The 14,109-nt window shown below is 41.7% G+C and overlaps 1 protein-coding gene across 4 annotated transcripts in view; it reads right to left on the bottom strand.

Annotated features, from left to right (window-relative positions):
• The window catches only part of PRKD3 (protein kinase D3), a 243,652-nt gene extending 238,595 nt beyond the window's left edge, over positions 1-5,057 (bottom strand). For 3 of the 4 annotated variants that reach the window (XM_030198066.1, XM_030198067.1, XM_030198064.1), the window contains exons 1-2: positions 4,991-5,057; positions 798-1,671 (exon numbers count right to left, since the gene is read on the bottom strand). In XM_030198066.1, the coding sequence (XP_030053926.1) occupies positions 798-1,061 (264 nt within the window). In that variant the 5' untranslated portion in view covers positions 1,062-1,671; positions 4,991-5,057. Of the gene's footprint in view, positions 1-797; positions 1,672-4,676; positions 4,763-4,990 lie in introns of those variants that run through there. The other variant, XM_030198065.1, reaches the window with a different exon arrangement.
• Between the last annotated feature and the right edge of the window lie 9,052 nt (positions 5,058-14,109).

Raw genomic sequence — 14,109 nt, forward strand, 5'->3', positions numbered from 1 at the left:
GCCCCCCCCCCAAGGTCGCAGCCAACCCCCTCCTCTACATTTAACTTACAGCGCCGAAACCACAGGCAGATCAGCTCCCGTCGGCCTTCTTTCCCAGCCTGTGTGTCCCGCCCTCGCCGACATTACGTCACACGAGGGCGGGACACAGGCAGAGAAGGCCGACGACAGCTGATCTGCCTGCGCTTTCGGCGCTGTAAGTTAAATGTAGAACAGAGGGCCCAGGTGGAGGGGGGCTCGTGGCGACCTCAGGGAGAGAGTGGTAGCGGCGACCTGGGGGGGAGGGGAAGGCAGGAGAAATGCGCAGGAGGAGGGGGGGCCTTGGAGCTGGCTTGGACAGAGGCCCTTGGAGCTGGGAGGGGAGGCCATGGAGCCTTGGAGCTGGGAGGGAGGAAGGGAGAGACAGGGGGCCTTGGAGCTGGGAGGGAGGGAGAGACAGGGGGCCTTGGAGCTGGCAGGGAAGGAGGGAGGATGCTGGACATGGGAGGTCAGAAGTAGGGGGGCCTTGGAACTGGGAGGGATGCACAGAGGGGGGCCTTGCAGCTGGCTGGGAGGGACAGAGGGGGGGGCCCTTGGAGCTGGGAGGGAATCGGGCCTTGGAGCTGGGAGGGAGGGAAGGGAGTTATACATCAAAATAGAGCATACCAATATGTGTCCGCTTTAACGGGCTTAACGGCTAGTCTGTATACATACCAATAAATGTTTTCATTCTGCTTCCAGAATGCTGAACTGTAGCAAAATTGAACAGGCACTCAACAGCATTCAGCCTGTAACACACAAGTAAGCAGCACTTACTGTACCTTCAGGTCCACAATTGAACACACCAGGTCCTTAACGGCAGACAGCGAGAGGTCCTGCAGCTCAATGGTGACAGTCTCCCGAGTAAGACCAATCTGCAGAAGGAAAGACAGACCTTGCAGTGAGCCCCGAGACTGGGTAGGGCTGGGGACACTCAGGCTGTCATTGGAGGTCTGACCCAAAAGCCCAGCCACAGTGCTGGGTGCCGAGGTTGAAGGGAAAAATTTTTGCAGCGAGGGTGGTGAAGGGCTGCTGTGAGCAGACATCAGTCCTCTGTATCCAGGATGAGAAGCGTCCACTGGGAAATGACCAGCTTTGCGTTCCAAAGCCTACGAGGATGCAGGGTTCTAAGTGTCAAAAGCTGGTCTCAGGAATGCAAGATAATCATGTCTCATGCTTCCCATGCTCAAAAGGATATCGTTCAGATTAAGGCAGTGTTGTCAGTGACTGAAACCCACAGGCATAGCTATGTGACAGCAGCACAGCAAACTCATATCAGTGGCCAGGGCACTACTTCATAACACAACATCAACAGAATGCTCTGATGCATCTCCTTGAGGTTAAAAAAACCAACAACAATAAATCTTGTTTTTAAAGCTGCATTTCAATGTCTCTACCTTCCTTGGTATGCAGATGAAACAGCAATTGACAGGTCATGAAGAACGCCCTCTTCTCAATGCTAGAAGATGCCTTTGGGTCACAAGTTCAATGTAACTTAAATGTTTAAAAATCAAAATATTAAGTGCAGTCAAATAGATTCAGAAGCAGTTGATTTAAGTCACTTTAACAGTGTCCATTTTATGCATGCCATTCAAACTGAATTCATATTTTTGTAAGTAGTTTACCCCGTCTCTTCCAACTTCCATCAAAATCAACCTGAAAATAAACAGCCACAAGTGAATAGAAAAATTAAAACAAACTCGTTTTCACCAGACTAGAAGTAAAATAGATGCAACTAGAAAAAGTCAAATTCACCAGTAACTCTCACTGTCTTTCTGGGCATTCCTTAACTTATAAAATGAGAAAGGTTTGATTAGGGTTACCTGATGTCTTTCCTTCAGTCTTCAAGGGGAGTAGGAGAATGCCCTCTACAGGAAACAATGGAAGACCAAAAAAGGAGTAGAGGGTGACACATGGCCAGATCAGTCAAAACCAGTTGGTTATGACTGCAGGAGGGGCAAGACCCAAACCACAACCATATCAGCTAAAACCCAGCATAAGATAGATGTACTTATCTTGGAAAGCAACCACATGGAAGTGCTGTAGTGAGGGGAAAACCTAAGTGCAGCCACAGCAAGTGATGGCTCTAACAGATAGAACGGTCCACGTAAAGGAGGGAAGCCTCTGTGAAATCAGAATCAGCCCTGCACACCGGTAGAAACCAAGGCTACATGGGCATGCCCATGTCAATCCGCACAGTGGAACTACAAGTGGAATGGGAGTAAGAGTTGCCACCCCGCTGCTAGGGAGATTACATTGGCTTCCAGTGGAGACCAGGGTCCAGTTTCAATCGTACATTATTACATTCAAGATCATTTATGGTGTTGTACCCTTATACTTATGTGATCTGGTTAACAACAGGAAAACTTGTGACCAAATGTTGTTAAATTTTCCTTCGGTCCAACTTGTTCAATCTATGAAGCTGTTTGACTCTTCCCTTTATTATTGGAAAGCTTCATTTTGGAATTAATTATCTATAGAGATTTATTTGCTTAATAACTATCAACTTTTTCGTAGAGTCCTTAAAACCTTTTTATTTCAGAAGTACTTTGGGTAATAAGCTGTAAATTGTATCATTCGGTTTTTAATAGCTTTAATAATGATTATGCTTTCATTTGCTAACCATAGAATTTTGTTGACAGTTTTGTATTTTCAAGAGTTATGTCTCTTCGGCTCTTAAATGCAAACCACAATGAACTAAATCTAGTATTTTTTTTTTTTGTTACTTTTGTACCCCGCACTTTCCCCACTCATGGCAGGCTCAATGCGGCTTACATATTGTATACAGGTACTTATTTGTACCTGGGGCAATGGAGGGTTAAGTGACTTGCCCAGAGTCACAAGGAGCTGCCTGTGCCTGAAGTGGGAATCGAACTCTCAGTTCCCCAGGACCAAAGTCCACCACCCTAACCACTAGGCCACTCCTGTATAACATTACATAACATAATAGCTGCAGATCAGCAGAGTGTTAATGCTAGGGTCCAGTATGAACTCCTATGGGAAAGAATACCATTGGTTCCCTCTATTCAACACCTGGGAGGTCAGCTTTTATACTTGTTGCTACTATTTACTAACACAGCTTCCTCCTAGAAGTGTAATCATCTATTAATTTTTATCAGTAGCGCTATAGAAATGATAAATAGTAGTAGTAGAACTGCAGATAAGTACTATACTCAAAAATTGTGTACATTGCACAGAATGACTATAATCATGACTTGCATAACATATACCAGATATGTGTTGTACAACGGCACAAACATGAACTGACTTTGGGCATCACAGAAAAGGTGGACATATTTTATTCAAGACTGAAAAACTGTAAGAAACAAAATGCAATCCCAATAAAGTGAGATCTAGAAATAAGGCAGGTGAAGCTACAGAACCAAAGAAAAGGTTAAATTATATTTTCAAAAGTGTATGTAATACTACTGCATTAAACACAACCTTGTGCTGCTAAGATGGACTTGGGAAAATCCACTGCTTACTTCTAGGATAAGCAACATAAAATCTGTTTTACTGTTCTGGGATCTTGCCGGGTATTTGTGACCTGGATTGCCCACTGTTGGAAACAGGATACTGGACTTGATGGTCCTTCAGTCTGTCCCAGTATGGCAATGCTTATGTTCTTATGTACTCTAATAATGCCAGGCAACATTCCTGTCTTTTGGCCGTACCTGGTTGCTACAGCAACCATTACTGTACTGACAGCTCAACTCTGCAGAATCAAGCCTTTACGTCAGTTTTGTCTTGTTCACCTATTAAGTTTTAAGAAAACAGATATTAAATGGACTGTTTTACACTGCTGTACAGAATGATTACCCCTCAATGGGACAAAAAAAAAAAAAGCTATGGAATTATATAATGCAGTATATCAAGAACTAAGGGCAATACTGTGATCTTGAGATAACAACTGCTCACTGTCATTTCTAAAGTGCAGTTAAATTCTTCCCCAATATTACAGCTGTATGGAAATTGAACATCACAAAATGCTGAAATAACCACAAACACCAATGGTTTACTCTCCTTTCAGAACCAATTTCATTGTATGGGCAAATTAGGCACTAACCACAAGATCCATTTAAATGCACTTTACGTATCTATTTCTGAATCTAAACTTTCTATTCTGCTGTTAACAAACAAAGACTGAATCATTAAAGTATGCTACCATACACAAGATCGAATGCATTATCTACCCCAGCTCTATTATTTCTAATGGGACTTATTCATAATAATAGGCATTATCCCATATTAACATGTGGCAATGTTTTAGTTCACTTTTAGTGAATCTGAGTAACTCATCATGTATTGTTTATAAATGTTATTGGTGGACAGGGGGTTTTTTTTCTGGTAGAGTACAATATCAAAATACAAAATAATGAATTGTTCCAAATACACACTTTGCCGTAGAGGCAGCAATTTTCAAACAGTGTTATCTATGCACATAAACGTGTTTACTCAAGTTAATCCCATGGAAAAACTGTTCTACCCATATATGTCATATCAAATTCACTTCGCATTATTTTCCATGTACCACTAATTGAAAAAAAAAGAAAAGAAAATTGTACGCCTTATTTGACTTAAGCAGACAGGGAACAATTTCTTGCAAGACAGGATAGCCCTGTATTTAGAAAGCAGAACACCAGGCCACCATAAGCCCCTACCCGTAACCCCTGATGGGCCACCTTACTGATTCCCAGAGCCGGCTCAGCCTATTGACCAGGTGAGGCTCTGGTTCAGGGTGCCCAAGCACTAAAGGGCGCCAAACGACACAGCCCATGACGTCACCAGGCCCGTAATTTGCATTCTGCCTGCCTCCCTTCCCGCGCGCACTGGTCCAGCATTGCCAAGGAGGTTAGATTTGGGCACTTCATTCCCCCAACCGACCGCCCACCCACATGCACGCACGTGGTCCGGTATCTCTCTCTCCCCCACTCCCGGACACCTCCACCGGCTCTCTCTTCGCTCCCGGGTTTACCTTTTTCTTCCATACGCTGTAAAATTTTCGATGCTCGACCCTGCAGCCGCAGCAGTAATACTGAAAATCTGCTTGCAGCTGGGCCTTCCCTCTGGAGGTTGGATGAAAACAGGAGACGGGATGACGTCAAAAAGCTAAAGCCAATTAGACTGTTTCCCTTTCCCAGCGCAGCCGTCATCCCGGTACACTCAAAACAAAACGAGCCTACATCCACGTTATCATTTTTTATTGTTGGTAGTATTTTTATGTCATCTCACTTATACTTTCAAACATGCCAGCTTGTGCAGCATAGAAATATAATAAAGGAAAAACTTTTCATAGGTAGTCTAAATCATAATCTGTGTCATTTGGAGGGGCTGGTTATAGGGTCACCTTAGCACTGTTAAATTGTGCAGATACTTTTTTTTCTCCTGGTAAAGGTCCACTAAAACAAACATCATGTTATGAGAATCAGGTGCTCAACATTTAAAGTTTCTATCTATGTATTTACTTATGACATTGAGCCTGCAAATAGGTGGGAAAATGTGGGATACAAATGCAATAAATAAAATTTATATCCCACATACTACTACTCCTTAACATTTCTAGAGCGCTACTAGGGTTACGCAGCGCTGTACAACCACATTAGGTTAAAACCTACGAGGATTTCAATATTTTTTTCCTGTGCCTAGATCAAAAGATAAAGATGGCATGTAGGAACTTGCTGCTTTTGTTTTGTGGATTGCAGTGGTATATTATAAAAAATACACTTGATATTTTTTATTACTACAAGTTAAAGACAGATATTGAATAATGAGGGCAGAGCTACCTTCATGCAGAAGTCCAGTTAGTATAAATGTGCCATCATTGTCCAGTTCAGCACACTATTAGCCACCAAGTTCATACAAAGGACCATGCTTACTAAGGTGCATTAGTGTTTTAGCGCACCTACATTTAGCGCACATGCACTAACCATGTAGGCACTTATAGGGATATTGAAGCTACATACATGGTTAACGTGTGTACATTAACGTGTCTATAATGCTGCTTAGTAAACAGGGCCCAAAGTTAATTATGTTAATGGAAAATAAATATGTTGGCTCAGGCTGCTTACTATGTGAATATATTCCATCACTGTTTCATTATTGCTACCAAGTATTACATATTAAGGGCATTTGCTTCAAACTTTGCTCTTTAGACCTAAAGGTGAATCCTAAGGGTAGTGGCAAAACTAGGTATAAACTGTGTTGTTTCTGACTTTTACTTGTTTTGAACTACTTTGAGGCTTATTTTCAAAGCACTTAGCCTCCCAAAGTTCCATAGAAACCTAAGGAACTTAGCCTCCCAAAGTGCTTTGAAAATATGCCTCTTTGGGTCCTGCTGATGTATACATCTGCTGTCTGGAATTTTGGAGGATAGAAATTAGAAAATAAAAATGAAGTTTTGGATGTATGCTGTAGAAGTTGTTTACTTTTGCAATGTGTGTACGGATGCCTGTTCTGGTGTATGCATGTGATAATATTTGAATAAATTGTCTATACTTATGACTATAATTTCTGAACATGCAGCATCATTAAAGGACAGCCTTTTAAATGTCCAGTTGAGTATATATGCTAATCCAGTTGGGTATATATACTAACCTCAACTTTGTTAAATGTTTCAGACATAGTCATCTCTTTGCTCTCATGATATAACTGAATTCTACTATTCTGTCTCACTGTATTTTCAAATGTAAGCCACATTGAACCCAAGTTTCCTTGGGATAAAGTGTGATATGTAAAAAAAAAAAAAAAGCCTTTATCCTCCACTTTTTAAGACACTGCCTAGCCAGCTGGATGGTGATGGTACAAGGAAAGCAAGCTTGGTCCAGTGAAGACTAATTCAAAACAACCTGTTCCTTAGCTGGGCTCTAGTATTACCATATTGAAAATGTGACCATACCATGCCTCTGTGGTTATGTTCCATTAATAAGTTAAAAATTAACCGGCTTTCTTGAAAGGATTATATAAACATTGGATGCAAGACTAGGAACACAAATACTTATTTATTCAATATCACAGTTCCTCATATACAGCCACAAAACCTTTTAGGATGGATAGTGTTCATAATGAGCTCCTTTTATTATCGACCAGATAAAGATAAGAGTTTTCAGTTTTGGCATAGTATAAATCATCACAAGAACAAAATATAAGAAAACCAATGGACTGCATTAGGGGCTTATATTCCATTTAGTTATGTTTAAACAAAAGAGACCTGCATGAAACAAAAATATTTATTTTTATTTTGACTTATAAAACCACTTGCCTCTGAAACATGTTCAAAACAGAATAATCTTTTTATGTATCTAAAATGTAAACTTTTACAAACAGATGAAGATGTGAGTCCGTGTGCCCCAATAAAAGGAGAATTTAATCTTACTTCCATTTAATTTCAATATATTCTATTTTAACAACAGGCTGCCCAAGGCAGATTACAATAACAGTTAAGATAAACCCATCAGGAAACAGGACATTCTCACTGAAATTTGGCCATCTGTATTATACAAAAGAGTATATAAAAAAAAATGAGCACAAAATACAGAGTTTAGAACTGCTTTTTCTACAAGCTACAATAGTTTTTTTTATTAGTGTATTCAATTTTTATGTCACCATATTTACAACTACATATGGGAAGCTTTCAAATAAATTTAAAAAGCTGTCAAATAAGTAAAAAAAATGTATATTTTCTCTTCCACCTTTTAAGGCACTGCCTATCTAACTGGAACAGGTTTAGACTTTTTACAGACAGACCACATATAGGCAGTCCATTATTTCTAACTAGTAAAAAAGCCCCGTTTCTGATGCAAATGAAACGGGGGCTAGCAATGTTTTCTTCTGTGTGCATGTGGGAGTGTGTGTGTCCCTGCCCTCTGGCCTCTCTCCCCTCCCCCCTCTGAGTCCTTCACTGTTACAGAGCCAGCGATTTGATTTCGTGCTCTGCTGTTTTCCTTCACTGACTGTGTTACAGAGAGGGCGGGGCAGACACTCATAGGGAAACCGGATATCTCGCCCCCTTCACACTTCCGGCTGGAGGCTTCATAGAACGTTGGTGTTGCCTTTTATATAGAGAGATAATGTTTTCCTATTGTTTTGTCTGTATGAAAACGGTGGCAAGCTCTGCATATAATGGACTAGATAGGCTCATCCCGTCTCCTGTTTTCATCCAACCTCCTTGCTCTGACCTCAGCCGTCCCAACAGGAAATTGAGTCAGAAGGGGGCAGGAGGGGTCAGAGGGAAAGCCCGGTGCAGGCCACAGGCAGCTTTTCAGTATCGCTGCCATGGCTGAATGGCCGAACTTTGAAGATTTTACTGCAAATGGGAGAAAAATGTAAAGCCAAGGAGGAAAAGATTATCACAAACTAATGGACAGCATAGGTGTAGTAGAAAAGCTGTTCCAGTTGGAGAGGCAGTCCTTAAAAGGTGGACGTCAAAAGAATTTTTTATTTTTACTTATTTTATTTGTTACATTTGTATTCCATATTTTCCCACCTATTTGTAGGCTCAATGTGGCTTACATAGTACCAGCGAGGCATTTGCTGACTCCAGTGTGAACAAATACAAAGTGTTGTTGTGGTAAGATAAAGTTCACGTGGCGTAGCCACATTAGGGAATCATACAGCGGAAGAGTTGTGTTATGTCCACTCCGTACTTTTAGTTTTGTTGTGTTGTACAGATCAGGTATTTAAGCTGGATCGGTACGGTATGCCTTTTTAAACAGGTTAGTTTTTAGTGTTTTCCGGAAGTTTAGATAGTCGTATGTCGTTTTCAAGGCTTTTGGTAATGCGTTCCACAGTTGTGTGCTTATGTAGGAAAAACTGGATGCGTAAGTTGATTTGTATTTAAGTCCTTTGCAGCTTGGGTAGTGCAGATTCAGATATGTTCGTGTTGATTCGGATGTGTTTCTAGTTGGTAGGTCGATCAAGTCTGTCATGTATCCCGTGGCTTCACCGTAATTTTGTGAACCAGGGTGCAGATTTTGAAAGCAATGCGTTCTTTGATTGGGAGCCAATGTAGTTTTTCGCGGAGGGGTTTTGCGCTTTCATATCGCGTTTTTCCAAATATAAGCCTAGCTACCATGTTTTGAGCGGTCTGAAGTTTCTTTAAGGTTTGTTCTTTGCATCCCGCATAGATTCCGTTGAAGTAGTCGACGTGGCTTAGTACCATTGATTGTATCAGGTTGCGAAATGTTTCCCTCGGGAAGAATTGTTTCACGCGTTTGAGTTTCCACATTGAGTGGAACATTTTCTTTGTTGTGGATTTCACTTGGCTCTCTAGTGTTAAGTTGCGGTCCATTGTAACACCAAGGATTTTCAGGCTGTCTGAGATGGGGAGGGTGTAATCTGGGGTGTTGATACTTGTGGGGTTGTCCGCGTTGTGCTGGGATGAGAGGATGAGGCAATGTGTTTCTTCTTTATTGAGTTTTAGTTGAAATGCATTTGCCCATGAATTCATGATGTTCAAGCCGAGCTTGAGTTCGTTGGTGATTTCTGTGTTTAGTTTTGTAAGGAATGTATATAGTGACATCGCCTGCATAGATGAAAAGGTTAAGGCCTTGGTTGGATAAGGACTTGGCTAGTAGAGTCATCATTAGGTTGCAGAGGATCGGTGCTAGCGGTGATCCTTATGGTACTCCACATTCTGCTTTCCACGGTGATGATAAGTTTGATTGATTTTACTTGATATGTTCTTGTGGTTAGGAAACCCTTGATCCAGCTAAGTATATTTCCACCAATCCCAAAGTTGTCTAGTAATCTTATTAGTATACTAGTAAAAGAGGCCCATTTCAGAGCAAATGAAACGGGCGCTAGCAAGGTTTTCGTCGCCAACACCCCCCTCCCTCCCTGGCCAACCCCTTCGTTGTTCTGCCATTGCTCCGCCCCCAATGTCATGACGTTTGACGCGAGGGCGAGGCCCGGAGCGATTTCCAAACCCCCCCCAGCCTCCCTCCCTGCCAACCCTTTCGTTGTTCTGCCATTGCTCCGCCCTCGAGGGCGGGGCCCGGAGCGATTTTGGTGGCTTCACTACCACGAACCTTCGAACCTTTTTGAAGGAAGTCAGGGCTTGGCTTCACTGACGTCATTGTCCTCAGAACGTTGAGGGTGAGTTTTATTATAGTAGACTATGGTTTACCATGTTGAATGCACTAGACATGTTGAATTGGAGGAGAAGGATGTTATTGCCTATAGCTATTTCCTGCTTGAATTTGGCTAGGAGAGTGAGTAGTACTGTTTCTGTGCTGTGGAGGGGGCAAAATCATGACTGTGATTCATGTAGTATTGAGAATTTGTTTATATAATCTGTAAGTTGTTTGGTTACCATGCTTTCCATCAGTTTGACTACCAACGGGATAGATGCTACTGGACGGTAGTTAGTGATTTCATTTTTATTTTCTTGGTATCTTTTGGTATCGGGGTGAGTAGGATATTGCCATTTTCCTTAGGGAAGAGACCTTGCTGAAGCATGTAATTTAGCTGGGATGTAAGGTCTGTTATGAAGTGGTTAGGGGCGGATTTCATTAGGTAGCTGGGGCAGGTATCTAGTTTACAGTGTTGGAGTATTGGAGAACCTGCTAATCTCCTGGGTAACTGTTTCGAAGGTAAGGAGGGCGAAGTTTGACCATGTTCGGGCAGCCGGGTATTCTCCAAAGGTTGGGTCCAACTCATGTGACTGCTTTTTAAATTTAAAAGCTTCCAATATATAGATATTCAATTTTTATTTCCTGATATTTATATCACTAAAAAACAACTTAACAATTAACAGTTATAAACTCTGTATTTACTGCTCATTTTTCTATATAATACAGATGGCCAAATCTCAGTGAGGATATCCTGTTTCCTGATGGGTTCATCTTAACTGTTGTTGTAATCTGCCTTGGGAAGCCTGGTATTATACTGCAATTAAATGGAAGTAAAATTAAACTCTCCTTTCACTGGGGCACATGGAATCACATCTTCATCTGTTTTGTAGAAGTTTACATTTTAGATACACAAATGGATTATTCTGTTTTGAGGCATGTTTTAGGGACAAGTAGATTTATAAATCAAAATCAAAATAAATATTTTGTTTCATGCAGATCTCTTTTGTTTAAACATAACAAAAAGGGCTATACCCCCCCTAATGCAGTCCATTGGTTTTCTTATATTTTGTTCTTATGATGACTTATACTGTGCCAAAACTGAAAACACTTCTCTTCTATCTGGTCGTTAATAAAAGGAGCTCATTGTGAACACTATCCACCCTAAACAGTTGTTTTGTGGCTATACATAAGGAATTGTGATATTGAATAAATAAGTATATGTTTTGGGTCCTAGTCTTGCATCCAATGGTTATATAATCCTTTCAAGAAAGCCAGCTAATCATTTAACTTATTAGTGGATGTCAGAAAACACCTAGCCACCTGCCTGGGTTTACCCTGCGGCCACTTAAAGGTCTATCCCCAGCACAGCTCAGGTCCGCCTGTACCTGCCGCTTGTGCTCTACACTAGCACACTCCTCCCACCGACTGGGTCGCAACCCAATCTGGGCAAGTCTCCCCTTCTCAATTTATCCCCAGTTATTGCTAGGTTACTGGGACCACGTCCCAGTGGTCCCACAATTCCCAGAAAGAACTCAAAGACCCAACACACAAACGACCAGGATTCTTTATCAGTCCAGACGGAGAGGCAATAAACTAAATATTGTTTATTGTCTTTTAAAAATCGAACAGTGGAACAAAATAGTGCAATTAGCAAACAATAATAGGTAACTGAAATACTGATCAATTATAACACTAACTAAACATTTGCTTACTTCCTATAAAGTATCTGGGAAGATCAGGACATACAGCTGTTCACAGATCTTCAGCAAAGAAATGTCTCTCTCTCTCTTCTTGCGGGCTGAAACTGGAGCAAAAGCCAACTACTGGGTAATTTAAAACCTCCAGGCCACTCAGAGCCCAATCAACAAGTTTTAAAAGTATACTACTCACAGTACTGTAGAATCACTTCTTCACTGAGTGAAAATAAAAAAGGGCATTCACTTTTCTACAACAGCTTTAGCATAAAACATGCACCTCCTGCTGGCCAAACTAGAGAAATGCATTGCAGGATTAATAAAAGCAATTTTACAGGCTTAAAACACACTGTTCTGTCACAGTGGAACATAGCCACAGAAGCATATTATGGTCACATTTTCAATATGGTAATACTAGAGCCCAGCTAAGGAACAGATTATTTTGAGTTAGTCTTCACTCGATCAAACTAGCTTTCCTTGTGCCATCACCATCCAACTGGATATGAAGTGTCTTAAAAGGTGGAGGATAAAGGATTTTTTTTTGTGTTTACATTTATAGCACATATTATCTCAAGGAAACACGGGTTCAATGTGGCTTACATTTCAAAATACAGTGAGAGACAGAATAATAGAATTCATTTATATCATGGGAGCAGGTAGATGGATATGTCTGAAACATTTAACAAAGTTGAGATTAGCACATATAACCAACTGGGCATTTCAATGTCTGTCCTTTAATGATGCCACATGTTCAGAAATCATAGCCATAAGTATAGACAGTTATTCAAACATTATCACATGCACACATTGCAAAAGTAAACAGCTTCTACAAAGCACATCCAAAACTTAATTTTTATTTTCTCATTTCCATCTTCCAAAATTCCAGACAACATATGTACAGATCAGTAGGACCCAAAGCAGTCCAAAACAAGTAAAGTCAGAAACACAGTTTATACCTAATTGTTCAACCACCCTTAGGATGCATCTTTGAGTTTAAAAAGCAAAACCACGTGCATGTAAGGACTAGATAAACGAATTAAAACAAACTTTAAAGTAAATGCCCTTAATATGTAATACTTGGTAGCAATAATGAAACGGTGATGGAATATTCACATAGCAAGTAGCCTGAGCCAACAGATTTATTTTCCACTGAACATAATTCATTTTGCATGAACTTGGTGGCTAATAGTGTGCTGTATTGGACAATGTTGCCATATTTACACTGACTCTGGATAGAACATAGTAACATAGTAGATGACGGCAGAAAAAGACTTGCACGGTCCATCTAGTCTGCCCACGATAAACTCATATGTGTATACCTTACCTTGATTTGTACCTATCTTTTTCAGGGCACAGACCGTATAAGTCTGTCCAGCAGTATTTCCCGCCTCCCAACCATCAGTCCCGCCTCCCATCACTGGCTCCGGCACAGACCCCGTATAAGTCTGCCCTCCCCCATCCTGGCCTCTCAACCACCAACCCCTCTTCCCCCCGCCACCCAATTTCAGCTAAGCTTCTGTGGATCCATTCCTTCTGCACAGGATTCCTTTATGCCTGTCCCACGCATGTTTGAATTCCGTTACCGTTTTCATCTCCACCACCTCCCGCGGGAGGGCATTCCAAGCGTTCACCACCCTCTCCGTGAAGAAATACTTCCTGACATCTTTCCTGAGTCTGCCCCCCTTCAATCTTATTTCATGTCCTCTCGTTCTACCGCCTTCCAATCTCCGGAAAAGATTCGTTTGCTGATTAATACCTTTCAAATATTTGAACGTCTATATCATATCACCCCTGTTCCTCCTTTCCTCCAGAGTATACATGTTCAGGTCAGCAAGTCTCTCTTCATACATCTTGGAACGCAACTCCCATACCATCCTCGTAGCTTTTCTTTGCACCGCTTCCATTTTTTTAACATCCTTCGCAAGGTACGGCCTCCAAAACTGAACACAATACTCCGGGTGGGGCCTCACCAACGTCTTATACAGGGGCATTAAAACCTCCTTTCTTCTGCTGGTCACACCTCTCTCTATACAGCCTAGCAACCTTCTCGCTACGGCCACCGCCTTGTCGCACTGTTTCATCGCCTTCAGGTCCTCAGATACTATCACCCCAAGATCCCTCTCCCCGTCCGTGTCTATCAGGCTCTCCCCACCTAACACATATGCCTCCCTTGGATTTCTACTCCCTAAGCAGTGTTGCCAGGTGGGCGGTTTTACCGCCCAATTGGGCGGTTTTCCGCGACCCGCCGCGGGAAATTTTTGCCCGCGGCGGGTCGCAGTTTTTTGGGCTTCTTTTTTTTTCTTTTCCGCGGTTTTCGGGCGGTTTTTTCG

Source organism: Microcaecilia unicolor, chromosome 3 (assembly GCF_901765095.1).
Source record: "Microcaecilia unicolor chromosome 3, aMicUni1.1, whole genome shotgun sequence".
In the NCBI taxonomy this organism is placed as follows: Eukaryota; Metazoa; Chordata; class Amphibia; order Gymnophiona; family Siphonopidae; genus Microcaecilia; species Microcaecilia unicolor.